This window comes from Myripristis murdjan, chromosome 22, assembly GCF_902150065.1.
Source record: "Myripristis murdjan chromosome 22, fMyrMur1.1, whole genome shotgun sequence".
In the NCBI taxonomy this organism is placed as follows: Eukaryota; Metazoa; Chordata; class Actinopteri; order Holocentriformes; family Holocentridae; genus Myripristis; species Myripristis murdjan.
The window spans coordinates 18,356,104-18,377,186 of NC_044001.1; the positions used below are offsets into that span (position 1 = coordinate 18,356,104).

The 21,083-nt window shown below is 43.3% G+C and overlaps 2 protein-coding genes across 3 annotated transcripts in view; one reads left to right on the forward strand and one right to left on the reverse strand.

Annotated features, from left to right (window-relative positions):
• The window catches only part of tgfb3 (transforming growth factor, beta 3), a 29,159-nt gene extending 10,773 nt beyond the window's left edge, over positions 1–18,386 (reverse strand). The window contains exons 1-2 of the mRNA XM_030044539.1: positions 18,375–18,386; positions 10,692–10,695 (exon numbers count right to left, since the gene is read on the reverse strand). The gene's annotated coding sequence lies outside the window, so the exon portion shown is untranslated. The remainder of the gene's footprint in view (positions 1–10,691; positions 10,696–18,374) is intronic.
• ift43 (intraflagellar transport 43 homolog (Chlamydomonas)) lies at positions 583–16,556 on the forward strand. 2 transcript variants are annotated; one of them, XM_030044540.1, is made up of 10 exons: positions 583–940; positions 3,467–3,568; positions 3,675–3,686; positions 6,678–6,748; positions 9,216–9,251; positions 10,099–10,145; positions 14,592–14,664; positions 15,446–15,521; positions 15,674–15,736; positions 16,008–16,556. In XM_030044540.1, the coding sequence occupies exons 1-10, from the start codon at positions 896–898 to the stop codon at positions 16,116–16,118; spliced, it is 636 nt and encodes a 211-aa protein (XP_029900400.1). In that variant the 5' UTR covers positions 583–895; the 3' UTR covers positions 16,119–16,556. The 2 variants fall into 2 exon arrangements, with proteins under 2 accessions (XP_029900400.1, XP_029900401.1); XM_030044541.1 differs by lacking the exon at positions 3,675–3,686 and having other exon boundaries at positions 587–940; positions 16,008–16,280.
• Positions 18,387–21,083: the final 2,697 nt, after the last annotated feature.

The window sequence follows — 21,083 nt, forward strand, 5'->3', positions numbered from 1 at the left end:
TATATTGTAAGGATTTGATTTTGAATCCAACAATAAACGTGTGAAGTAAGCCTATGGGACAATTATAGGCTACTGAGAGGGTAAAATTAGAAAGATTTTTGTTGTTGTCTCTAGGCCACTGCAGGTGGAGAGAGCTAAAGTTGTGGTCAGGTAGTTATTTATGCACATTCTCGTGTATTTTAGAATTTGTGGTGAATGGAATAAAAGTTAAAAATTAATCAAATAATTTTGCTGCGGGCCCCTTGGCACCCCCTTAAGGACCCCCGGGGCTTCCTGGACCCCAGTTTGGTAAACGCAGGTCTAGACTAAACTATCGTAATGCAGGGGTCCAAAACATGCCAAGTAAAGGACAGAGCAAAACAAAACAACATGCAGACACAAAGTGAAAAGCAACAGGACTCTACACGCCAAGCCGACTGTTACTGGCATGTTGGCTGTGCCCAGGGGAGCTCAGAGCCAGCTCCTGCGGTCCGCTAGATGTAGCTACTGTGCAGGTTTTTACACACCTATACCAGGCCATAAACCATGCACAATAGCGACATCTAGCGGCTCCAGGGCGCCAGGAGAAACCCCACATCTGCTTTAGTTGCACTGTGCTCGGCATGGATTGATAAATTACAGCAGGAATGCTTTTTTCCATAGCCCAGTTTGGCATTAATCCTGACTGGTCCAGGCTATTTTTCACAACAACAACAACGATAATAATAATAAGTATTCGCAGTGGTTGATTTGAAATGTTGATGACTAAGCTAATGCTTTTTTCTCGCTGTTCTCCCCAGTAACATTGAGGTGGACGGCTCACGTGCCTCCGTCCTTGATTGGCGTTGCTATGGAGACAGTTGCTATGTGACGCTTGTTGATATCCAGGAAGAAGCTAAGCAAAAGAAAGATAGAAATGGATGATAGCCTTCTTGTCGGAGATACGGGAGTTCAGAAAAATGTGAGTGACATTTTGTATCTCCGATAATGTCGGTGGTCAGAAGCAACGCAGTCGAGGCTACATGTTGGGCTTCACCTCCTCTGCAAAAGACGTGGTGTTTGCCTCAAGGTGCAGCTAGCGTTAGCTGGGTAGGCTAAGTAGCCTAAGCTAACGTTAGTAAGTAAGCTATCGCTAAGTTTATGCAAACAGCGAATAAGACAGCCTCTCTCTGTTTGCCTCTCAAGAGTCAAGTGGCACCCAGAAGCGCTTCAAGTTGCAATTTTCAAATAACGGTTGCCGAAATGCTGGTCTCACTTGAATGTTTTGCCTACGTGTTGCTACATTAGCTGCTGCTGTTCATGTTACTAATGTTACTGTGCGTTGTGTTTTGCTTGTCCTTGATGTGATGCTTTGGGTTAACCTACCCTTTCCCCCGGCGAAACCCTGACCTGTATGGACACCCACGATAGTAATCGCTCCATTGACTAACAACGAAAAACTGTAATTTAATGTCATGTTCTGATATATTTGCCGTAATCCAATGTCCACTGTAATTGGAACAATTTCCTTATGCCTGAACGTGCCTGCCCTCCCGACTTAATTCAGGAATGGAAAGCTGACAGGTTACTAAAACGTCACTGCACACCATTGAAATGTACTTTGTACTTTACATAGCTATGCTTTATATTGTTAAGTTCTGCACTTAATTTCAGCATGCATATACTTAGTTTCATTCCCATAGATTTAACTCCAAAAAGAGACTGTAGCAGTCTAAACATATTGTGTCAAACCTCTTTGTCTGTCACTACAGTATGGCCATCTCAGTTATTTACCCGACTTTGACCCATGTAAGGTAGAAGCCATCGGGGCATACTTAACCCTCCTGTTATGTTCAAATTTTACTAACATCCCTTATGTTTGGGGTCAATTTGACCCCAGCAGTTTAAACCTCAACAAAATTATTATAACTAAAATTGTTACCAAAGTTTATGTGTCAGGTACTTTATGTTTCTTTGTTGACTACCTAAATAGTCCTTTAAATAAAACATAACTCCGCGCCCACCCCCACTTATACATCCAGTATTCCTATTACGCGACTATGGAAAAATATGCAAATCACCATAAAATCTCACTGATTGACCTAAAATTGGAAAGAAATATCTTTTTGGTGTTTTAATGGCTATATATTATTTCTAAGAACAGATTTTTGTTATTTATAACATTTGGAAAGGAAATCAATTTCTATTATCAAGGATAGTAACATGTCTTATGTTTGGGGTCAATTTGACCCCAGGAAAAAGAAACACAACTTCTGAGTGAGTAACCCAATGTAGGCCTGCAAATGGGTAACATCCAAGTCTTTCCAGCTGTCCCCATACACACACCTCCCCTCTAAGTTTGTCATCACAAGTATATCCCCACCTGATGGTGTTACAAAGGGCTCAAATGCTGATTTTATGTCTTGGACATGGCTGACAGCGTATCTGCTGGGGCCTGGAACCATTTTGATGACATTAGCAGCACTGAGTCTACCCTGTTGTTCATGTGGGAGAGGGACCATGATACCTCTCCATTTTTGGAAGGTAACGTGTCTGCTGGTGGTTGAGAGACAACAGGAGGGTCAGAACTGTGGGTTTCATTCTCATCAGAGGATGCCTCATAGCCAGGGTCCTCCACAACATGATCCTCTGTCTCAGACACATTCTCCTCTGTGTCACTTTCACTGTCAAAGAGCTTTGACAAAACCTCACTGGCAGAAAACCTTTGCTTCGTGTTCATATTCAACTGAGAGAGAGCATAAAGTGAGAGTACACAGCGCAACAAGAGAAATTATTTAGAAGGCTGCTGTGCAAGCTTCTATATGTTTGCTCCCCCCCATGTGGTGGGAACTATCAATGTCGTCGTGGGAACCATATTTCCTCACCCTCACAGCGCGGGAAATATCGAAGTTCTTGTAGGTATTATGTTTTCCCCTCCCCGATATCTCCCCCCATATCCACCCATGTCAGTGGTTCCCGTACTACTTCAGGTATGGTTATGTTAGGTTAAGGCCCTAAAGCAGAGGGAAGTTTTTTGAAGATTATCAAATTGCATGTTACAGTGACCTCATTTTCATCCAAAACAACCAAAAAAAATTGTGTAAAACGGTGTTTTATACAGCTAAAACAGCCTGGGGTCAAATTGACCCCAAACACCACCGATGCGTACAAAACGCGTACAGGACACTGAAAACATATCATCATGTGAATTTCATGTTTACCCGGTAGTATCCATTAAATTAGGAAAAGTCATAAAATATGAAGCAAAAAAAATGATGTTAAGTATGTATTTAGAGACGTTAAAAACTGAATGGGGTCAAATTGACCCCAAACATAATAGGAGGGTTAACATGCCCACTGATGTGCTCCACCATTACTGCCTCTCTTGTGAGTGGTAAAAAACACTTTCCTGGCCTATTTTCTCACTGTGACAACAACATATTATTCCACTGATCCCAGATCACTTTACCAAATCAAAGTAATTTACTTTCCAAAATTATTTTCCCAGGTTACAAAGACAGGACGAAGGGCTCGCCTTGCAGCAGGACAGACATCGTTTGAGGAGGTTCGGCACCCGAGGAAGTCCTCCTCATCTGCTTCCATGGGAGAAGTATGAGATCACCTGATCATTATGAACCACATGCATGTTTATAATTTCACCTCACAATGAGCTTTATAAATATACATTTTGATTTTGTCTCATGCATGAATCCAAGGATGAGGACGAGGTAGGTAGCATGAATGAAACAGTTACTTTGCATGGCTTGTGTTGCTTAAGCTCCAGACTGTAACTTTATACCATTTACAGTAGCCTTGTATTCATAAACACTGGCGGCTTATCTTGAGTTCTCATAATTAATTGATTTGATTCAGCTTGTGGGATTTGATATCTTGGCTTGCTGAAATAAACAGCCTCTCAAAGATTAGCAGAGCAGCTGCTGTGTGGTTCAGCCACTTCAGATTGGTTACATTTAGCTTAAAAGGTCACACATTTGGCTATATATATTTTTTTTCATATATCACTGCATCACTGAGGCCTGATTTGTGGGCACATTTCATCGACATAGCCCTCTGTGTAAAATTCATATCTGTGGTCTACAGTACAGACCATAGATATGAATGACCGTGTATAGGCTCTATACATTAAAAATAGTGTATAGAGCATTTTTCTGATGGTATAAAGTTATAAAGGACTGCTTATTAATTCAGAAAAGTTTGACTAGAAACTTTCCTACTTTAATAGACTGTAAGAACTAGAGATTACAAGTGCTTAAACTCTGCAAATGGCAACTCTTTAGACACTTGAGTAATGCTTGTTGAAATAATTTAAATGCATCAGTTGTCTTGTGGAATACATCTGATGTGCATGCATGGCAAATATAACATTACTATTATTGTTGTTATTATAGCTTTATTTGTATAGCACCTTTGTAAAAGTTACAAAGGGCTTTACATAAAAAAAGCTTATTCTAGGGGAAAACTCTGGCCACTTTATGGACTTTGTAGTGTACACTCAGCATCTCTGGAAATTATCAATTTTACAGCCTAATTTTATACAGAATTCATAAGTCCTTACAAATGTTCAATTGGCTCACATTATTGATAAATCCTTGCAATGTTGCTGTATGCAACCTCTAATACCATTAGGTGAGTGACACTTTTTTCAAAACATCATACCTGTCCTGCTATTAATCATCTTATTAAGTCAGTTTTCAACAAACAAGGTGTTTTCCTAGAGTCCATTTAAATCTTTTATCAGTTTTTATCAGTCCTCTGCTCAGACTGTGTAACATAACATCAAACTGTCTCTGAAGATTTTCAGAAATGCCCCTCCTTGTCTCAGTAATCCCTACCTGTTGAGACATGTTGAATTAATAGTGCTAAATTTGGGCTAAATACATATGACAGAAGTCAAACCAGAAGCGATAATCAAAACATAACAAATCATGTCACTCCACTATTATTGGCATTCATGGAATCAGTCGTGTCTCCTAGACTGGCAAACTGGTAAACCCGCCAGCATTCCCAAAGCAAAAATTCCAACAATGCTTTTGCTGTAGGCTAATCTTCCCAAATTAGGCCAACTTCCCTAATGTATGAACCAATATTCTCGCGCCCTCTCTGACCTGCTGTGCGCATGCAATACATTTTTCCAGAGTGTCGTGCGACTGGGTGGGTTTATTTGCAGTCTTCGTTTATCAACTCTGGCCTCTTCTGCCTAAAATACCCAACTGATTGGTCACATTCCTGACATCCTTTTAAACAAAGACTGAATTGCTTTTATGGGCTCTTAGGGTTTGACTACCCCAAGTTCCTTGCCCCAGAGACTATCAGAGAATCCTGAATTAGAAAATATGAGAGTTAAGCTAATAGCCTTAACAGCCATAACTATTTTACTACGACTGTGAAGTTCATATTTGGTCAAGTTTGGAGGCACAGCATTGTTGTGTTTCTCAGGATACTTGTGGTCCTCTCCATTTTTGTTCAGAGACATAAGTTTGTCTAAGAATAAATCATTACTCTAAAGAAAGGTTTTGTTGACCATTTTTAGTTTACTGTTGTCTCACTTGATAAATGTTAATTGTTAGAACCACCAACATTAAGTGGGAATTCTATGGTATAAGACATGTTTAACAACACAAGGCTTGAATATCACTTTACAGAATTTAAAGCACTCAAAAAGCCACTCTTGTCATTATTTTAATCTCCCTTGTTCTTGATGAAGATGCAGTTGCTAATTGCACAAATTAGGGGGCTTTTACAGCCTCAGCTCTTGTGGAAATATACATTGCAGCGGAGTGCCCCCCTCCTCCTGCCCTGCTTAATGCTGACATTCAGATTTATAAATGGCTTTGGTGAGGGAGCCAGCCATGAAAAATTATTTCCTCTTTCATCATAAACGAAAGAAATTCTTCCTGACCACTTTGTCCTCTGCAGCCCCAATTTAGTAATGAGAAATGTGCATTTTTTTCTGATTCATTTGTCTGGTGCCCACCCTTGTGTGCTCTGAGGAATTCATTCATTCAAGTGCTGGTCTCAGGGTCCCGGTCTCAGGATCAGGATCCAAACTCAATTGACTATTTTCAGTACTATTTTCAGAATCAAAGAATGAGAGGGAGAGGGTCATTTTTTTCCTGTGAATCTATTTTAGGTCAGACATGAAACCCTGGCAGTTCCCACACTCCATATGCTGTGGTGCTACAAATGGGCCGCCCTGAAACCATAATAAACAAAACAATGGCCTGCGTATAGAGGACTCTGCGCTGCACATACCAAACTAGTGTTTATGTGAGCTATGATATCCATTGTTAGGTTGCAACAATGTGCCCACTTAAATCCTGAAGTGTAAGATTAGACTTATCAGAAGAGAACAATAGTTAAAATAGCCGTCCCGCCTCGAGCTGAGCCTTTAAGCTGACTTTTCCTGCCATTCATATTTACCCTAATGTTCTGCTCTTGCTTTTCTGTTGTAGAAAAGAGAGCCCCCTATCTGCACACTCTTTAAAAACTTTGGTTAAGAATACATGGACTATAAATGTATGGAGAAAAACTACATATCCTATACAAGAATGCTCTTTTTTGTATGTTACCTTTGAAGCCTGAGATCACACTTTTTATGCTTAAGAAAGTAAGCCATTTGTTCTCTGTTTAACTGAATAAATAAAAAAAACCTTTCTAATGAAGAAGCTGTTTGTCATTAAAGGCCTCTCTCCTTCCAGGGCCCCCCTCCTAAACCAGCCCGGAGGCAGGGAGGCTGGGCTGAAGAAAGTTCTGGATCTGGCTCTGCCAAGTGAGTATCTACCCTTTATCCTCCATCTACTCCGGCTACACTCCGGTTCACATTGCCTCCTCAGACACTCAAGGCTGGGACTGGGAGCTGTGGTCTTGTGTTATGTGTTATTAATGAACTCTCATGCTGTTGAATGAGCTTATTTATCAGTGCATATTTGGCACTTGGGCTGTGAATCAACAAGGTTAGAGGGAGCCTGTCTGAGCAGGCAACTCCCCATTCGTCTTCATCTGCAAGCGGGGCTGTAATTGACATGGTTAATGCATCAGCCACAGGAGGGCACTGTTAGTCAGCTAGCCACTTCATCACAGGGGTTCAAGCCACTTAATCACCCCTTACCACCGCTGTCTGCTCTTTACAAGGGAAGCACAACATATAGAATTCATAAAATATTTGAAACAGATGGAATGTGTCTGCCAAAAGCATTTTTCCACCCCAAATAGTACTAAAAATATCAGTGGATATGACTCACTCAATTTGAGACCGTAGACTTTATTATTGTGGAACTAACTATCTCTCTTGTCTTCTCTTTCACCCACCACTGTGCTTCTTTTTTACAGTTTCAGTGGAGGTGAGAGCTTGGGAAATGCATAAAGTCATACATTGAAGTGAACAGGCTGAGTCAATTGGGCTTATTTGCGTGGTTTTCTGCACCGTTAGTGCAAGCCGAGAGAACAGCAAACTCAATAGATCTTTCCTTTTCGCGGAAGGTCAGCGCGTCGCTTCCCCGCATTTGCGTAACCCGACTTGATTCCCAGTCTGAAAGAGATTGAAATACAGGAGGTGTAAAAGGGTTTTGCACGTGCATTGATCCTCTCTGAAACAAAGTAAGTAATGTTCCCCCGTGGAACCCGCAAGGACTTTTCTCTTCAATGTCACCCCTCATGCTCAATCACCGCTGCCCTCCTCCCACTAATCTCAGCGCAGAAATCCCGGGATTTGTCGATCTATCACTCCTAATTGACACTAAATGATCTGTCAGTTTATTGATGAACCTTTGAAACCAGGTTGTCACAATATATTTTATCCCTAACAACTTTTTCCAGACAGTTTTACCATGTCTATCGCTTTGCCTTACATGAGTCTTAATCAAGGGGCCTGTAATGTGTCTTAAGTGTCGCCACCCCCGCCCCCCAGACAGGACACAGTCCAAGGGCAGGCAGGTAGGCTCCCTCAGCTCCTCTGCCCTGTCTGACTGGACTCCAGTACCCTTGCTGCTGTTTGTCTGGGCTCAGAAAGCATGGAATAGAAAAAAAAAACAAAAACAAAAACAAAAAAAAACAGATAAATACTATTGGCTAGGAATTTTTTTTGTCAGATTTGTTGTTTTAGCATTCTCTCCTTTTTGTTGTGAAACAAAGAAATGATTAATTAGTAAGGTAGAACTTTTTTTTTTTTTTTTTTTTTTTAGAAAATACTTCATAAATAAAAGTTCATTCAAAATGACACTTTAAAGGTATTCAGGATCTAAGGTACTCTAGGGAGAGGCAGCTGGGTTTATTAGGAGCTTTTACTAATTTCCCATCTTCCTCCACAGGGATTTGCTTTGCTGGTGTCATCTCCACTGATCCATTGTGTTTGAGGATCTCTGTATTAATATGAGCATGTTGAAATTTGAAAGAGTAAACTGATCTATCGTAATGAACATCTTTCTTAATATATCGTAGATATATGCATGTTTTTTCTCAGTTTGTGATACCGGATTATTATCCCTTAAGTTTTGGCAGTGTGAAAAAGGGAGAATGTAAGGGAAGAGGAAAGAGGGAAAAGGAAAATACTATTGAATGTACCAGTGAATGTGCCTCCTGTGAAACCAGGAGGGGGCACTACTCAACCAGGAGCGTAAGCAAAAGCATTACACTGTGCATGGGAAAAAAAAGATAAAACCTGCCATGCTGAAATAAATTTTGTGGAGTTGTTTTGACAGCGAAGAATGCATAGATACCAAAACATCCCTAGGTTTTGATTTCTTACTGTTTTGATACAGCTAAATGTGTCTTATGGGAATAATAGTATGGCTATTTGCTCTTTCTTTGGTATTCGGTGTGCCTTTTACCTTACGTCAAATAGTGTGGGCTAAAAATACTGTGTTGAGGTACAGAAGTGTCAAAAGACAGTAATTTGGCGTCTGGCATACCCTGTTCAAGCTGGGCCGTGTAAATGGAGAGAAGTCTGAAAATAGCCACGCGGTCCAGTAGGGGATGAAGCTGAGAAAGCAGACAGGAAGGGAGAAGACACAACTACCATACTGTGCCTTATTTAACAGGATTACTATCATTATTAAATACAGATGAATTATTGGGTGTATCTGTCAGAATGCTGGCGAGGACTTCAGGAATAAAAAAAAAAAGATGTTTAAGTAGCTTTGTATATGAGTTTTTAGCTCACTGTTATTTAGAAAAATGGTACCTCAATGGTGCTTTTTTTAAAGCTCTGATTAATTAATGTCTTTTCTGTTGGTGCACAGATCTTCAAGAAGACCTGCAGCTGAGGATCTGGAAGAGTAAGTTTACTCAGCTACCTCATCCATGTTTCATTATATTCCTGCAGCTGTTGATTGGATTGAATGACAGTTTAAATTTTTCATATGGATAGAATGGGTCAATTTAAATGTTTGTTCCCTATGCACTAAAGTGAAAATTGCGCTGTATTTTCAGATTGTCCTTGGCAACAACTAATCCTTGCCTTCAAAGAACAATCACTTAACATGATTAAAAAACAGCATGACTGAGTTGTCATCACTTTTATTGCTGTTGGGAGCCAAGTTTTCCTGTTATTCTAGTATTTTTCCCCCTCACCCGCCCTCGCATCATTCTGTGACTAGAATAAACATCACCACAAGGAGAGGCAGGTAGAGGACGCAGTTGTCTATGTTTTACTCATCATCGCAGCTGGAGCCCAATGCCTGAATGGCAGTACTGAGACAGCGGCTTTGTGTAAAACTTAGGCTGCTGCCCTCCAGAAAAGTCCCTTAAATTGCGCTTTTGTCACGACTGTCTTGTCCCGGTAACAGTTATTCCAACTGCTGCTCCAGCTGGGTTTGTTTTTTAATCATTCCTAGAGGTGATCTTGTCTAGGACTGCCAGGCTGGTCACCCAGACAGTGCTATAGCATCTCGTAGCACCATCAGTGCCTTTTGGCAGAGTCTGCATAGTGAAGTCCCAGTCACCCTGTAGCAGATAGCAAACCTCCTACCTGCCACAAGAGAGAGAGAATTAAAAAAACGGGCCCGTCATCAAAGCCTAGGAGCCCAGGAGCTAACTCACTCACTCTCTGTGATGACCTCACCATTGGGCTGCGTTTGTGAAAGCATTAAATAATTCAGACTCTCACACTTACTGTTTCTACAGCCGCCGCCTGCAACCACAAACTCCCCAGGGCTCAGATGATGAAGGAGGTGAGAGCACCCTTGCACCCCCCGCTCCCCATTCCATGTGTCCCCCCTCACAGGCAGAGTGGAGCCCTCCAGTGCCTCCCTGGCACATTCATCCCCTGGAAATAGAGCAGATAAGCAGTCAGATCATCGCTTTTCACTGATGCTCACAACACATTTCTTCTTGATTCAAGTGTGGATTCATATGTCAGAACTCTGCCTATGACCACCTAGTGCGACACACCCTGTGAGCATGTCCCACCGACCCTTTAGATGAAAGTGACAAGTGAATATGCTCATTTGATAAGGTTAGAGTCGTGCTGGTGGGATCATCGGTAATCCCCCACACTCACTGAATTCACACAAAGTCCATAGCCGACCTCAAGCATTCAGTAAATCCCCTTCCCTTATTCATTGGCTGAAGCGTGGCAGGGTTTAAGTGGTACCCCAGTCCCAGAGCGACACAGTGACAGTCAGTAGCACACACACACACACACACACACACACACACACAGACACACACAGACACGCTTGCACACACACAGTGCCTAGGCAGGTGCCGTGGAGCACAGATCTAGTGGGAACATTGCTGCTTTGACTGTGTCACCTCAGGGCCCAACTCTCCGCATCACAAACAATGTCAGGATAGAGGGGGAAATTTCAACAAAGCACTGCCTAGGATAATTGTTCTACTTTTCAGAGCAAAGCAGCAGGGGAAATGGGGGTGAAATTGCCTTAGCAAAGATAGGAGCAGCACACACAGCTCGTTTGACAACACTGAAGGACCTATATACTTACCAATAGCAATGCCTCAGTTAGCACTGTGTAATGGCATTTATGAACATATCAAAAGTCTTTTGGCTGCATGTACACTCATGTCAAAAAATAAACGCATATATCCATCACCATTTTTGTAAATTTAATCTCTGTCTTTTCAGGGGTAAAACTGAATATTGGTGAAGTAAATTTTTTTTTTTTTGCCACAATATTGTATAGGGGTGTGTTTGTTCATATTAATTTACATTTCAAAGTCCATGCTGAAGGGTGACAGTGTTATTTTTTGAAGGTGATGTTAGTAAAAATAAAAACAGACCATAGAATGCTATAAAGTTTGAAAGGCATATTTCCCACAAATGTAATTGATTTTGATGTTTAAATGCCTTGAACATCTGTATTTGATCTTTTTTTTTTAAATTGCAGTATAATGTAATGGTGAATCGCAATATTTAAGGTTTTACTAAACTTTTCAATGGAATAAGGACGTATTTAGAAATTGTAATATAATGCAGTCCAGAACTACCATGTATAAGATAGCACAAAACTTTAAGAATCCAAGTGCCAGGTGATCATATGAGTAGTTATCTTTACGGAGGGGGTCATGTAAATTGATTTTTATGCAGTAGTTTCAGAAAGTTCTCGCCTCCATTAATTATTTGAAGATCTAAAAAATGTTGGCAGTTTTGGGTTTTATTCAAAATAACCCATGCTGAAGTGAATGTGCTTTTGTGTTGAGTGTGTATACAGTATATTAAACAAAGTAGTTTGCACAGTGTCTGGCATGCACTGCCTAAAAGGGCCAGTCAAGTGAAGAGCCCAGTGGTTTGCTTCTCTCGCAGTTAATGCCACTGGAAAGATTATTACTCTGTGGAGGGAGACCTCTTAATACAGAGCCGGAGGCAGGGGCATTGGAAATTACAGTGCTGAGGGTTAGTGAGATAGCCCCTGCGATCTTGATTATGTCCCCTACCCTTATCCCTTATGTCCACTGGCTACAAGCAGTGAGAGAGAGAGAGAGACAGAGAGAGAGAGAAAAAAACAGAGAGAGAGAGAGAAGGCTAGCCCAATCCCCTGCTCCCATCTGCCCATCAGCTGCCCCCTCAGCTTCCTGCCGGTCACTTAAAATAGCACCACTATCACAAACATACTCATCTGTTTCATGTCTCACTCCCTTACTCTTAACCGGTGATCTGCTGAATATTGTACCATAAGCCTTTCAAATGGATCTGCCTAGGTAATCATTTGACTGGACCCCTGCGTAGATTATAGGAGCCCCAGCGATGTGGAGAGGCGTCCTGTTCTCCAAAGTCGCTGACTGCCACATGCCTGCCGGGAATATGTCTACATTCACAGCAAATTATCCCCTTTTGATATTTACATGCCTCAGCGAGGAAACTGGACGCGACCGTGTAATATGGATACACAAGGCCCGCATGTTGCCAGACAAAGCCACCTTGATAGATGTCCAGGCACAGGGAAGGAAGTCAGTGTAGAAGGTAATGTGTGCCAGCGCCACTGAGGAGAGACAGCTCCTTCTAATGGAGTTGCCCTTTGCATCAGAAAAAACATCGGCTTGTTTGCAGCTGCTTTTAAGCCCCTCTTGACCTCCAGTAATAGGTTGAATATGAAGCTCATATACAATGTTGTTCTTTTTTCCCCACTTAATAATAGAGTTTGCATATAGAGAACCTCTGCCTCGGTGCTTCACATTGAACTCTCATAGAATTGTGTTGATAGTGCATTATTGGCTGAAATGGGGTAGGGGTGTGTGTGTGTGTGTGTGTGTGGAGAGCTAGACAACCCAGGAAGCTATTTGCAAAGAGCTGGACGGCAAGGCTTTTTGATGTCATTGCACTAAGACCATTAAATTTGATTGGGGGTCCAGGGGGGACGGATTCTGCTGAACGCTGTGCTTTGTAAATGAGAGGACAAAGTGTCACCGGGGCCTCATGAATATGAAATACCCGCGCCCGCATTTATTTGGATATCAGAAACACAGATGAATCTTGTCAGCGGCTAAACGAGCATGGCATTTTTAATTTTGTTTAATTAAAAAAGAGAAAGGAATAAGTTATCAACAGAGAATTAGGTTTTGTTATCTAAGGAAAGTTGATAGACTAGGTTTTGGCCAAGTTGTCTTCAGAAGTCGTCATCCATCTGTCAAATATGTCCAGAATCTAAATATTTTTCCCTTCATCTCAACGGAACCTAACTTTTATGGAGTACTACAATTGGGCAAGCCATCAATAATTGATGTTTCTTCAACTGCAGTTTATTTTCAGGAGTTATTTTGAAGGAATGGTGACACAGATGCCAAGATATTTCCTCACATCAGATGCGGACTTCCATCTCCTCACCTCTATTTAGCTCCTCTATTGACTTTCCCCTCAGGGTGCAGCACTGTGTTTAGAGATTACTGACAACCCTGTTCGTTCAGCCCAGCGCTCTCTCTCTTCTCTCTCTCTCTCTCTCTCGCTCCTACACAAACACACACACACACACACACGCACACTTTTTCTTCCCCTCTGTCTCTTTCTCAGTGTTCTGTCTCTCACTGTCACCGCTCAGCTGTAGAGCTAATAAGGATGTGCAATTGCATTTCTTCACTAACCCAAAACAAAAGTAATGTTCAGGAAAGGCACAAACTACCTGAAGTTAATACATTTTCCTTAAGGGAATCTGTCAGTTATGTTTTTTTCTGATAACTGTCATGACTACACAGAAACGGAGACTGATGCCATATGGAACCGTAGTCCAGTTATTTTACTGAGCAAATAAACAAATTCCTTAAATTCCATAAATTCTTCCTCATTGATTGATGTGTTCTTCTTCAGTTGTACAGTACATTTTCAATAATAAATGTCGGCAGAATGACGTACCTATTAGTGCAACATCTTTGCATAGTCTTTGAACACATTTCAATCAAAACCTCCTTATTTATTATTCAGTTTAGCTTTCTCCCATCCAGTCTTTATCCCCTACTATCCCCCTCTTATTTCCCTGCTCCAGCAAATGTCCATCTGAAAAATGCTGTGAAAGTTTGCCCTGTCCTTCTTGTGAGTGGAGCCATCCTCTGTCCTGTTGCGTTTTGCCAATTAAAGTGGGTTCCCACTGTTTGAGCAGCGGGCTGGCGGCTCCTGGCACCGCAGCCCCTGCCAGGCCGCACTGTGACTTCCGACCCCACACAGATGGGCCCGCAAGCAAATACTCTTGCACATGGCTGGATGCCGCCCCAGTCGGAGTGGCAGAGTGGACATGGAGGTCGGCCTACCGGCCACCGCGGGTCCTGGGGGTGGGCGGCGCTGACAGGGCCCAAATGCTAAGGTAGCAGGGGGTGCTTTCTGGGGAGCCCCTGGCCAGCGCCCCTCTCGCAGCAGGAAGAGCTGCCGCCTCGCCTCCTGAATATTCATGGCCGCATGGCTATTGTGACAGGGCAGCTCTTATGAGGATGTAGTTAGAGAGAGGGAGGGGAGGAATCAAGTGCCACACAGACATGGCCACACATAAGCATACTCACACAAATGCACATCTTCTAACAGGCACATACAGCAGATTTATTTATTTTTTTAATCAGTGTTTGCTTCTGTAATTGGACTTAGATCACTAATTTCTGACACTTTTTTAATTCTAATCTGTGGTTCATTATTGTATGATCACAGTGATCTTCATATGGTCTCTGTGGTGGCTTTTCAGATATCCCAGTGATTCCAGATCTTGAAGACGTACAGGAAGAGGACCTCACCATGCAAGTTGCAGCTCCACCGAGGTAGTGAATGCCTTGAACTCCAAACCTCAGACCTCTCACACAAGATGCATTTACATACAGCTTATCCCTCAGACCCATGCATGACACTTAACCTGTGTCCTAAACTGAGGCATCCTTGGGACACAAGGTTGGTAGCCTGCACTGATGACTTTCAAGACTACCTGTCCTCCACCAGTAGAATTGCAAGTATCTTGCCATGTCGGGCTGTTATGCAGAAATAACAGTAGGATGTGATTTATGCGACTCTGTTAGCGGGGCCCTTAGTAACGGGGCCCTTTGATTTACAGGGCAGTGAGAGACACGCCGACATGTGTCGGCTATGTAGCAAGGCTATGACAGCGGTGGAGGTTATTAGGCTGGGGCTTGCTCTCTGTGCGAGATAATATCCACATTGAACTCATTGCGGGGGCAATGTAGCGTGTAATGTGCAGTAAGTAGGACTGGCATGCACTGCTAGGCCCCGGCCACTTTGAGAGCCCCCCCTCTTAATTCCAACCCACAGATAAGCAGCTGGGTTTCAATTTGAGGCGTTTACCACTTGGCAACCATCTCCTGCTCTCTGTGGTCTTTGCTGAAGTCTTGGTGCTTCATTGTCCATGGGTGTCAAACTTCTTCAAAGCTGCTTCTCACAGTCATGCTTTCAAATGTAGTGCCATGAAAGCACAGCAGTCAGGATGGCTGTTGTTTGTCACTGTGGCATGTTGTCCTCATCGAAATACAAACCCTGAGTGTATCAATAGCCTCTGTTGTGTTGACCGATGTGACTTTCTCACCCCATTAGCATTCAAGTGAACCGGGTAATGACCTACAGAGATCTGGACAATGACCTGAAGTACTACTCTGCCTTCCAGACCTTAGTAAGTCAAGGTCCTATATTTTTATGTCTTTGATTTTATCACATTTGTCTTCATCAAGGTGGTCTATTTAGTTTTGCAGCCAGCATCACACGCCTCAGTTTGGGGCTTCTGTTTGTGCAAGCTAAATAGATTCCGTTGCGTTCTTTCTTCAGGACGGAGAGATTGACTTAAAGCTCCTCACCAAGGTTTTAGCACCAGAGCAGGAGGTGAGAGAGGTGAGTGAGTTTTTAGTAAATATAGCTTGTGAGCTCCCAGAGAGGACCTGTCCAGCTGTTTCTAGAGCACCAGGGGAGGTCGCCACTCTGTCTCCCAGGTAATCAAGATTTATGATGTGTACATTAACACCCTCTGCTCTCCTGCTCTCATTTTCCTCTCTCTGCTCCCTCCATCTCCCCTTGCACTCCTTCCTGGAATCTCTCTCTCTGTCTCCCTGATTCTTGTTTCCCCTCTCTCTCTTTCTCTTTGTCTCTCTTGCCCTCTTGCCAGGAGGATGTGGGGTGGGACTGGGATCATCTGTTTACAGAGGTGTCCTCAGAGCTGCTGACGGAATGGGATCAAGGAGAGAATGAGGAGCAGGCCGCGAAGCCTATAACATGAGGAGGTGTGGACTGTGCCTCCATTGGGAATTGGGTGCTTTTCTGTTGCTCACAGAAGGGACAAGTTTGGTTACGGTCACTTTAATTAGTGTTTGTATCCAGAGTTTATTTTTTTGTAAAATGTACATAGCTCCTGCTTTTTAAAAATAAATTTCACAAATTGCATTTTGCATTGTTTTGTCTTTCCCTACCACTGTCACATTGTTCAGTTTTCGTTGAACTTAAATTTTACTTGTTTGTTTAACTTAAACAGCTAGAAGGCAAACTGACTTTTATTTTAAAAAGCCCCCCTGAAAATAGCTGGCACAGATAAAAATGTCCTCTCTGTACTGCCAGCATTATCAACCCCCTCATACAAGTCCAAGGTTGATAATCAGCTAAGCTGAAATCCAGTTGATTGTGTTCAAATTAACATTCCTCATTAAAGCCTACAACCTTATTGTTATTGACTGTGCCACTGACTTTATCTTCCAGCTCTTCGATAGGAGCAGCCCCTTCTTCACTATTATCTCAAATGCATTGAACACAGTTCCCATTGACACCTGGGGGATTAGCATACATTATACCTTTTTACTGGATAAAGAGGGATGCATCTCAGTCTGGACCAAGATGGCTGCTGGTGTCAGATATGTGCTCTTCAAAGTTAAAGAGCTTTAACTCCATACAACTATGCAATGGTAAAAATAATCTGCAACATGATGGAAATGACATAGGTGGCATCGTCCTTAGGTGAGGAGGACATGGTCTCACATCTGAATTAATATTGATACAGGCTCTGACACACACACACCAAATTCAGTATCATGTATTGCACATAATTGGTCATATACTGTGCCTTTAACACATGCTGGTACTGTGTATCAGCATTCAGTATTGTCTTTGGTTCATGTGTGTGAATATAAATGCTGGCCTCCGAAGTCAGGCCAGGGCTATTAGGGAAACAGGTGTAACATTTACAGATTGTGATTAGGTTTATTTCTGAGGCAGAGAGTGGTCTCATGACATTTGGAGATGCACACCAAAGTCCTCAAGGACATCCAATCTATGCATCTAACAGCTCAATTACTGCCCATCACAAATAGATCCAGATTTTTTCATTTGGTAGGCCTTAAATCAACTTCAAGTGTAATACCTTAGGAAAAAGCTATCAACTGGGATATTTGTGCTCAGAATATTTTGCGCGTGGCAGAATATTTGAGCCCAGTGAGTGATCTCTGTTTGTCTCTCTATCACACATACAAACACACACTTTTTACAGCCTCCACAATTGGCTTATTTAGCCAGACTTAATGAATTCTGCCCATATGCCCTGAGCAGCTGCTATGTTGCCCCTTCCTCCCACCCCCGCCGAGCTGCGAAGTGCCCATCCATGTAGAGACAACCTCTAGCTGTCTCTCTGGAGAAGGCTGAGCCTGCCACTCCTCTGCTGGCAGCGGGCCGGTGCCGTCTGAGGTGGACGGCTCACGGGCCGAGGACTCAGATTAGGGCCCAGTGATCACGGGTTGTGGCCGGCCTCAGATGATTGGCCGGAGCGTCGGTGGATCATAGAGAGGATTAGAGAAAGAGAGATCCAGAGACGCTGTTTGGCATGTGCTTGCATCCAGCTTCTCAAAGTGACCTCTCTCTCTACTCCCTCATCCTCTCTCTCTCTCTCTCTTTGCTTCCCCTCCCTCATTCTCTTCCTTCCATCCCTCAGAATATATCCTGATGCTGCAGCAAGACTCAAAATGACCTCTCAGTGGTGGCTGCAGTGAATTTAATCACGTCAAACCAACTGTAACATATACGTTATTTCTAGTGAGAAAGACAGTCTTGTTCCTAGAGAGCTTTGCAGTTATGGCATTACCTTTCAGATGAACACGGTGTCACAGGGAGGTGAACTGAGTCTGAGGCCTCGTTGTGTCTTCCCTGTGTATATCAGATCGGAGGATACAGGCCCCACTAGGGCTTAGGGTGTAATTTGTTTTTCCCTGACATTTTTCTATTAAAATAATGGGGCCATTACCGCTGTAGAAATCTAGATTGCTCCAGTGCATACTTTTGTAATACAATGTTTCATTCAAAATGTTATAGTAATGACACAATGTTTAAAATCCTTTGATATGATATAGGACACGTGTGACACTGCTTCATGCCAAAGCCACTTCTCGGGCCATATTTATTTAGGAAAAGAAGCTTTCTCGTGTGAATCTACACTGGCTATTTTTAAAGCAGTGTTTCTGAACTGAAACTGTAAAACCTTGAGGCCAGTATGGACCGGCAGAGCACAGGGAGTTCTCAGGCCATTGAGTTTAAATGGGTCCTTTATCTGTGTTTTTATTGGATCCCTTGGTGGAAATGACTTTTCATTTTGTGGCAAAGAAAACAAACGCGGTAAGTAATACAATTTTAATAAAAATGGACCCAGGCCTCCTTAAAAAATATTTTTTCCTCTCCCTGGTCGACAGGCTTGTCCTAATGTATTTTGATATAGGGCGCTAATTGGAAGGATAGAATAGAGATAATATGCTTCCAGCTCTACCTAATATGCTGTGGTGTTGACAGAAGTTTATACATCTTATCTGTTCTCAATATCTGCCTTCCATATGGCCCAAGAGCAATATGCTGTTGTGTAATTAAAGCGTTAAGAAAATGGGGAGATGTGGAGATAGCTGGGGCCCAATGGCGGGGCCCCTCAGACACAGAGTGAGGGGTGAGGACAGACACGCCAAAGCTCATGGGATATTAGCACTGGCTCATTCCACCAGCGGCCGCGCGCCTGTCACAGGTTCCCTGTCACTGACCTGGCATCAGTCAGGTGCCATGAACCCAGCCAAGTCCTGTATCTTGTGACTATCAGTTTAAAATGATAAGAGCAGAAATCTGCCTCATGTTTTGAGCTCTCTTGTGCAGTGGGATAGGATCATGTTTTGCACATTAAGTTATAACATAAATATATGCAAGGTCAATTTGAATTCTTATTGTAGAAATAATAAATGCAAATGCAACCATATTCAAATGGATCCCATAGCCTTTGAAACAAAACTTGAAAAAGCATAGCGGTTTAGCCCCAGTATTGATTTGCCACAAAGACTCCATGATATTTCAAGTTTAAAGGAGAAATCCTCGCCACAGAACTAAGGCAGCCAGATCAATATCATTTTTTGATCAAAAGGGGATTTGCCTTTGAAACAGCTAGATTAAACAGATGTTTTATTTTTCATTAGATATACTGCACCTTTAAAGGGCCGCAGGGGGCTTGGGGGGTAGGGTGATTTACTCTACATAAGAGACAATGAAAGTGGTATTTTTAAGACCTAAAGTTTGATGGGTTGAAAAACTATTTTCAGTTTGTCTGTGCTATTTTTCCCCTCTCTTCTTTTGTTAATATTCTATCGCTCCAAGTCCTTTTTTGTTTACCCCAGGTGGGCTTGGACATGAAATGACTGGGACGGTGGCAGCTTGGAATGCCCCTGGGCATCTTACGGCCGTCATGTTGTCAAAGGACCTGGGAGGGGGAGTGAGAGGGCCGGGTGGCATTCATGGGAGTTTTTTTCAAGTACAAACCATGAGAGGAAAAAAAGCCTCTGTTCTTTTTGTAACAGTGAGATTGGCTGAATTCATTATTATTATTTCCCCCTGTCTCCTCATATGTTTTTGGTGCAGCTGGGGGTTGGAAGGCGAGACGAGGGGCTGAACATGAAATACAGTTGGGCTCCACATTTGTCATGTATTTTATTATTTCCTCTCTTCACCTCTCAGTCCGGTACGCAAGGCCCTTCATTTTTCACATGACTGGTTTTCTTATCATTGTGGGCCCTCTCCGCTGGCCTACGAGTGACTTAAAGGCAATAAAACACAAAACATTCTGTAAAACACGGGTGCCTCTCTCGTCACGGAGGCCCTGCAATGTCTCCCTGGGAAATTATGATAATAACTCAGTGGTGGTTGGAGTGGCCAGGTCACTGTGGGGGCCGGGGGCGATGGGACAGGGTTCACCAAGGCCCTCTGAGCAGGGACAGGTCAAGGTGGGCTGCTCAGCCACGTTACCCCCCCTCGTCATAAACTCTCTCCATCACACAGGACGCTGGCTGCAGCCATGTGTGCAGCAGAACCTCTTTGTCTTGTAGCCGCTGGCGATAAAGCAAGGGCTGATGGGAGAGTGGCTGTGTAGGCCCCCTGGCAGTGGCGAGGTCAGCCGAGGAGCTTATCATGGCCAGCAGAGGAAAACGCCTGAGTCAACACAACTCCAGTGTTTGCCCTCCCAGGGTCAGAAACATATACTTCTGTGGTTGTGCTTTGAACTTGGTACTTTATATCTTTGTTCTTCACGAAGGGAAGACACAAGGCAGCAAGAGCACATCTATCAGAATCCTCTGTTGTTGTTGAATAATAAACTGCTAGTGGTCATTAATTGGGTGTCTGGAAAAATGGATGGATGGATGGATTTGTGGCTGGGTGGAGGGAGCGGCTGGATGTGGTCCCGTTACACCTCCAGAGTGTGTGAATGAGAAGGAGCGAGGACAGGAAGAGAGCGAGCGCTCCACCACTGAGGTGCTGACAGAGGGGATCGAGGGGCTGAGATCGCACCTGTTTCAGCCCAGCACCCTCCCAGCAGGGCTCCGCCAGAGTCTCAGCCTTCTTCTGGCATCTGTGATGGGGGCCAGGCCAGTCCCACCTCCAGCGTTTGCTCCACCTCCTCCTCGCCTTGTGGACGCAAAGAGAGCGCCGGAGCCTCCATCTGCTGAGGGCTTGCGGTGGTCTCGGCGGCCCGCCTGGGGGAGGGGGCTGCTGGTCCTCCACTGCTCTGCCATGGGGGTCTCACAGTGGTAGACCACCGTGCGCCGCATCACACGTCACATGCCAGCTGGCTGAGCTCTCTCCACTGTAAACAGAGACTAATGACCACTCCGCATACACATACACCGACACATGTAGCCCTCGGTATGGTGGAGGAGGGGGGATGCAGGAGATACAGTTACTGCAG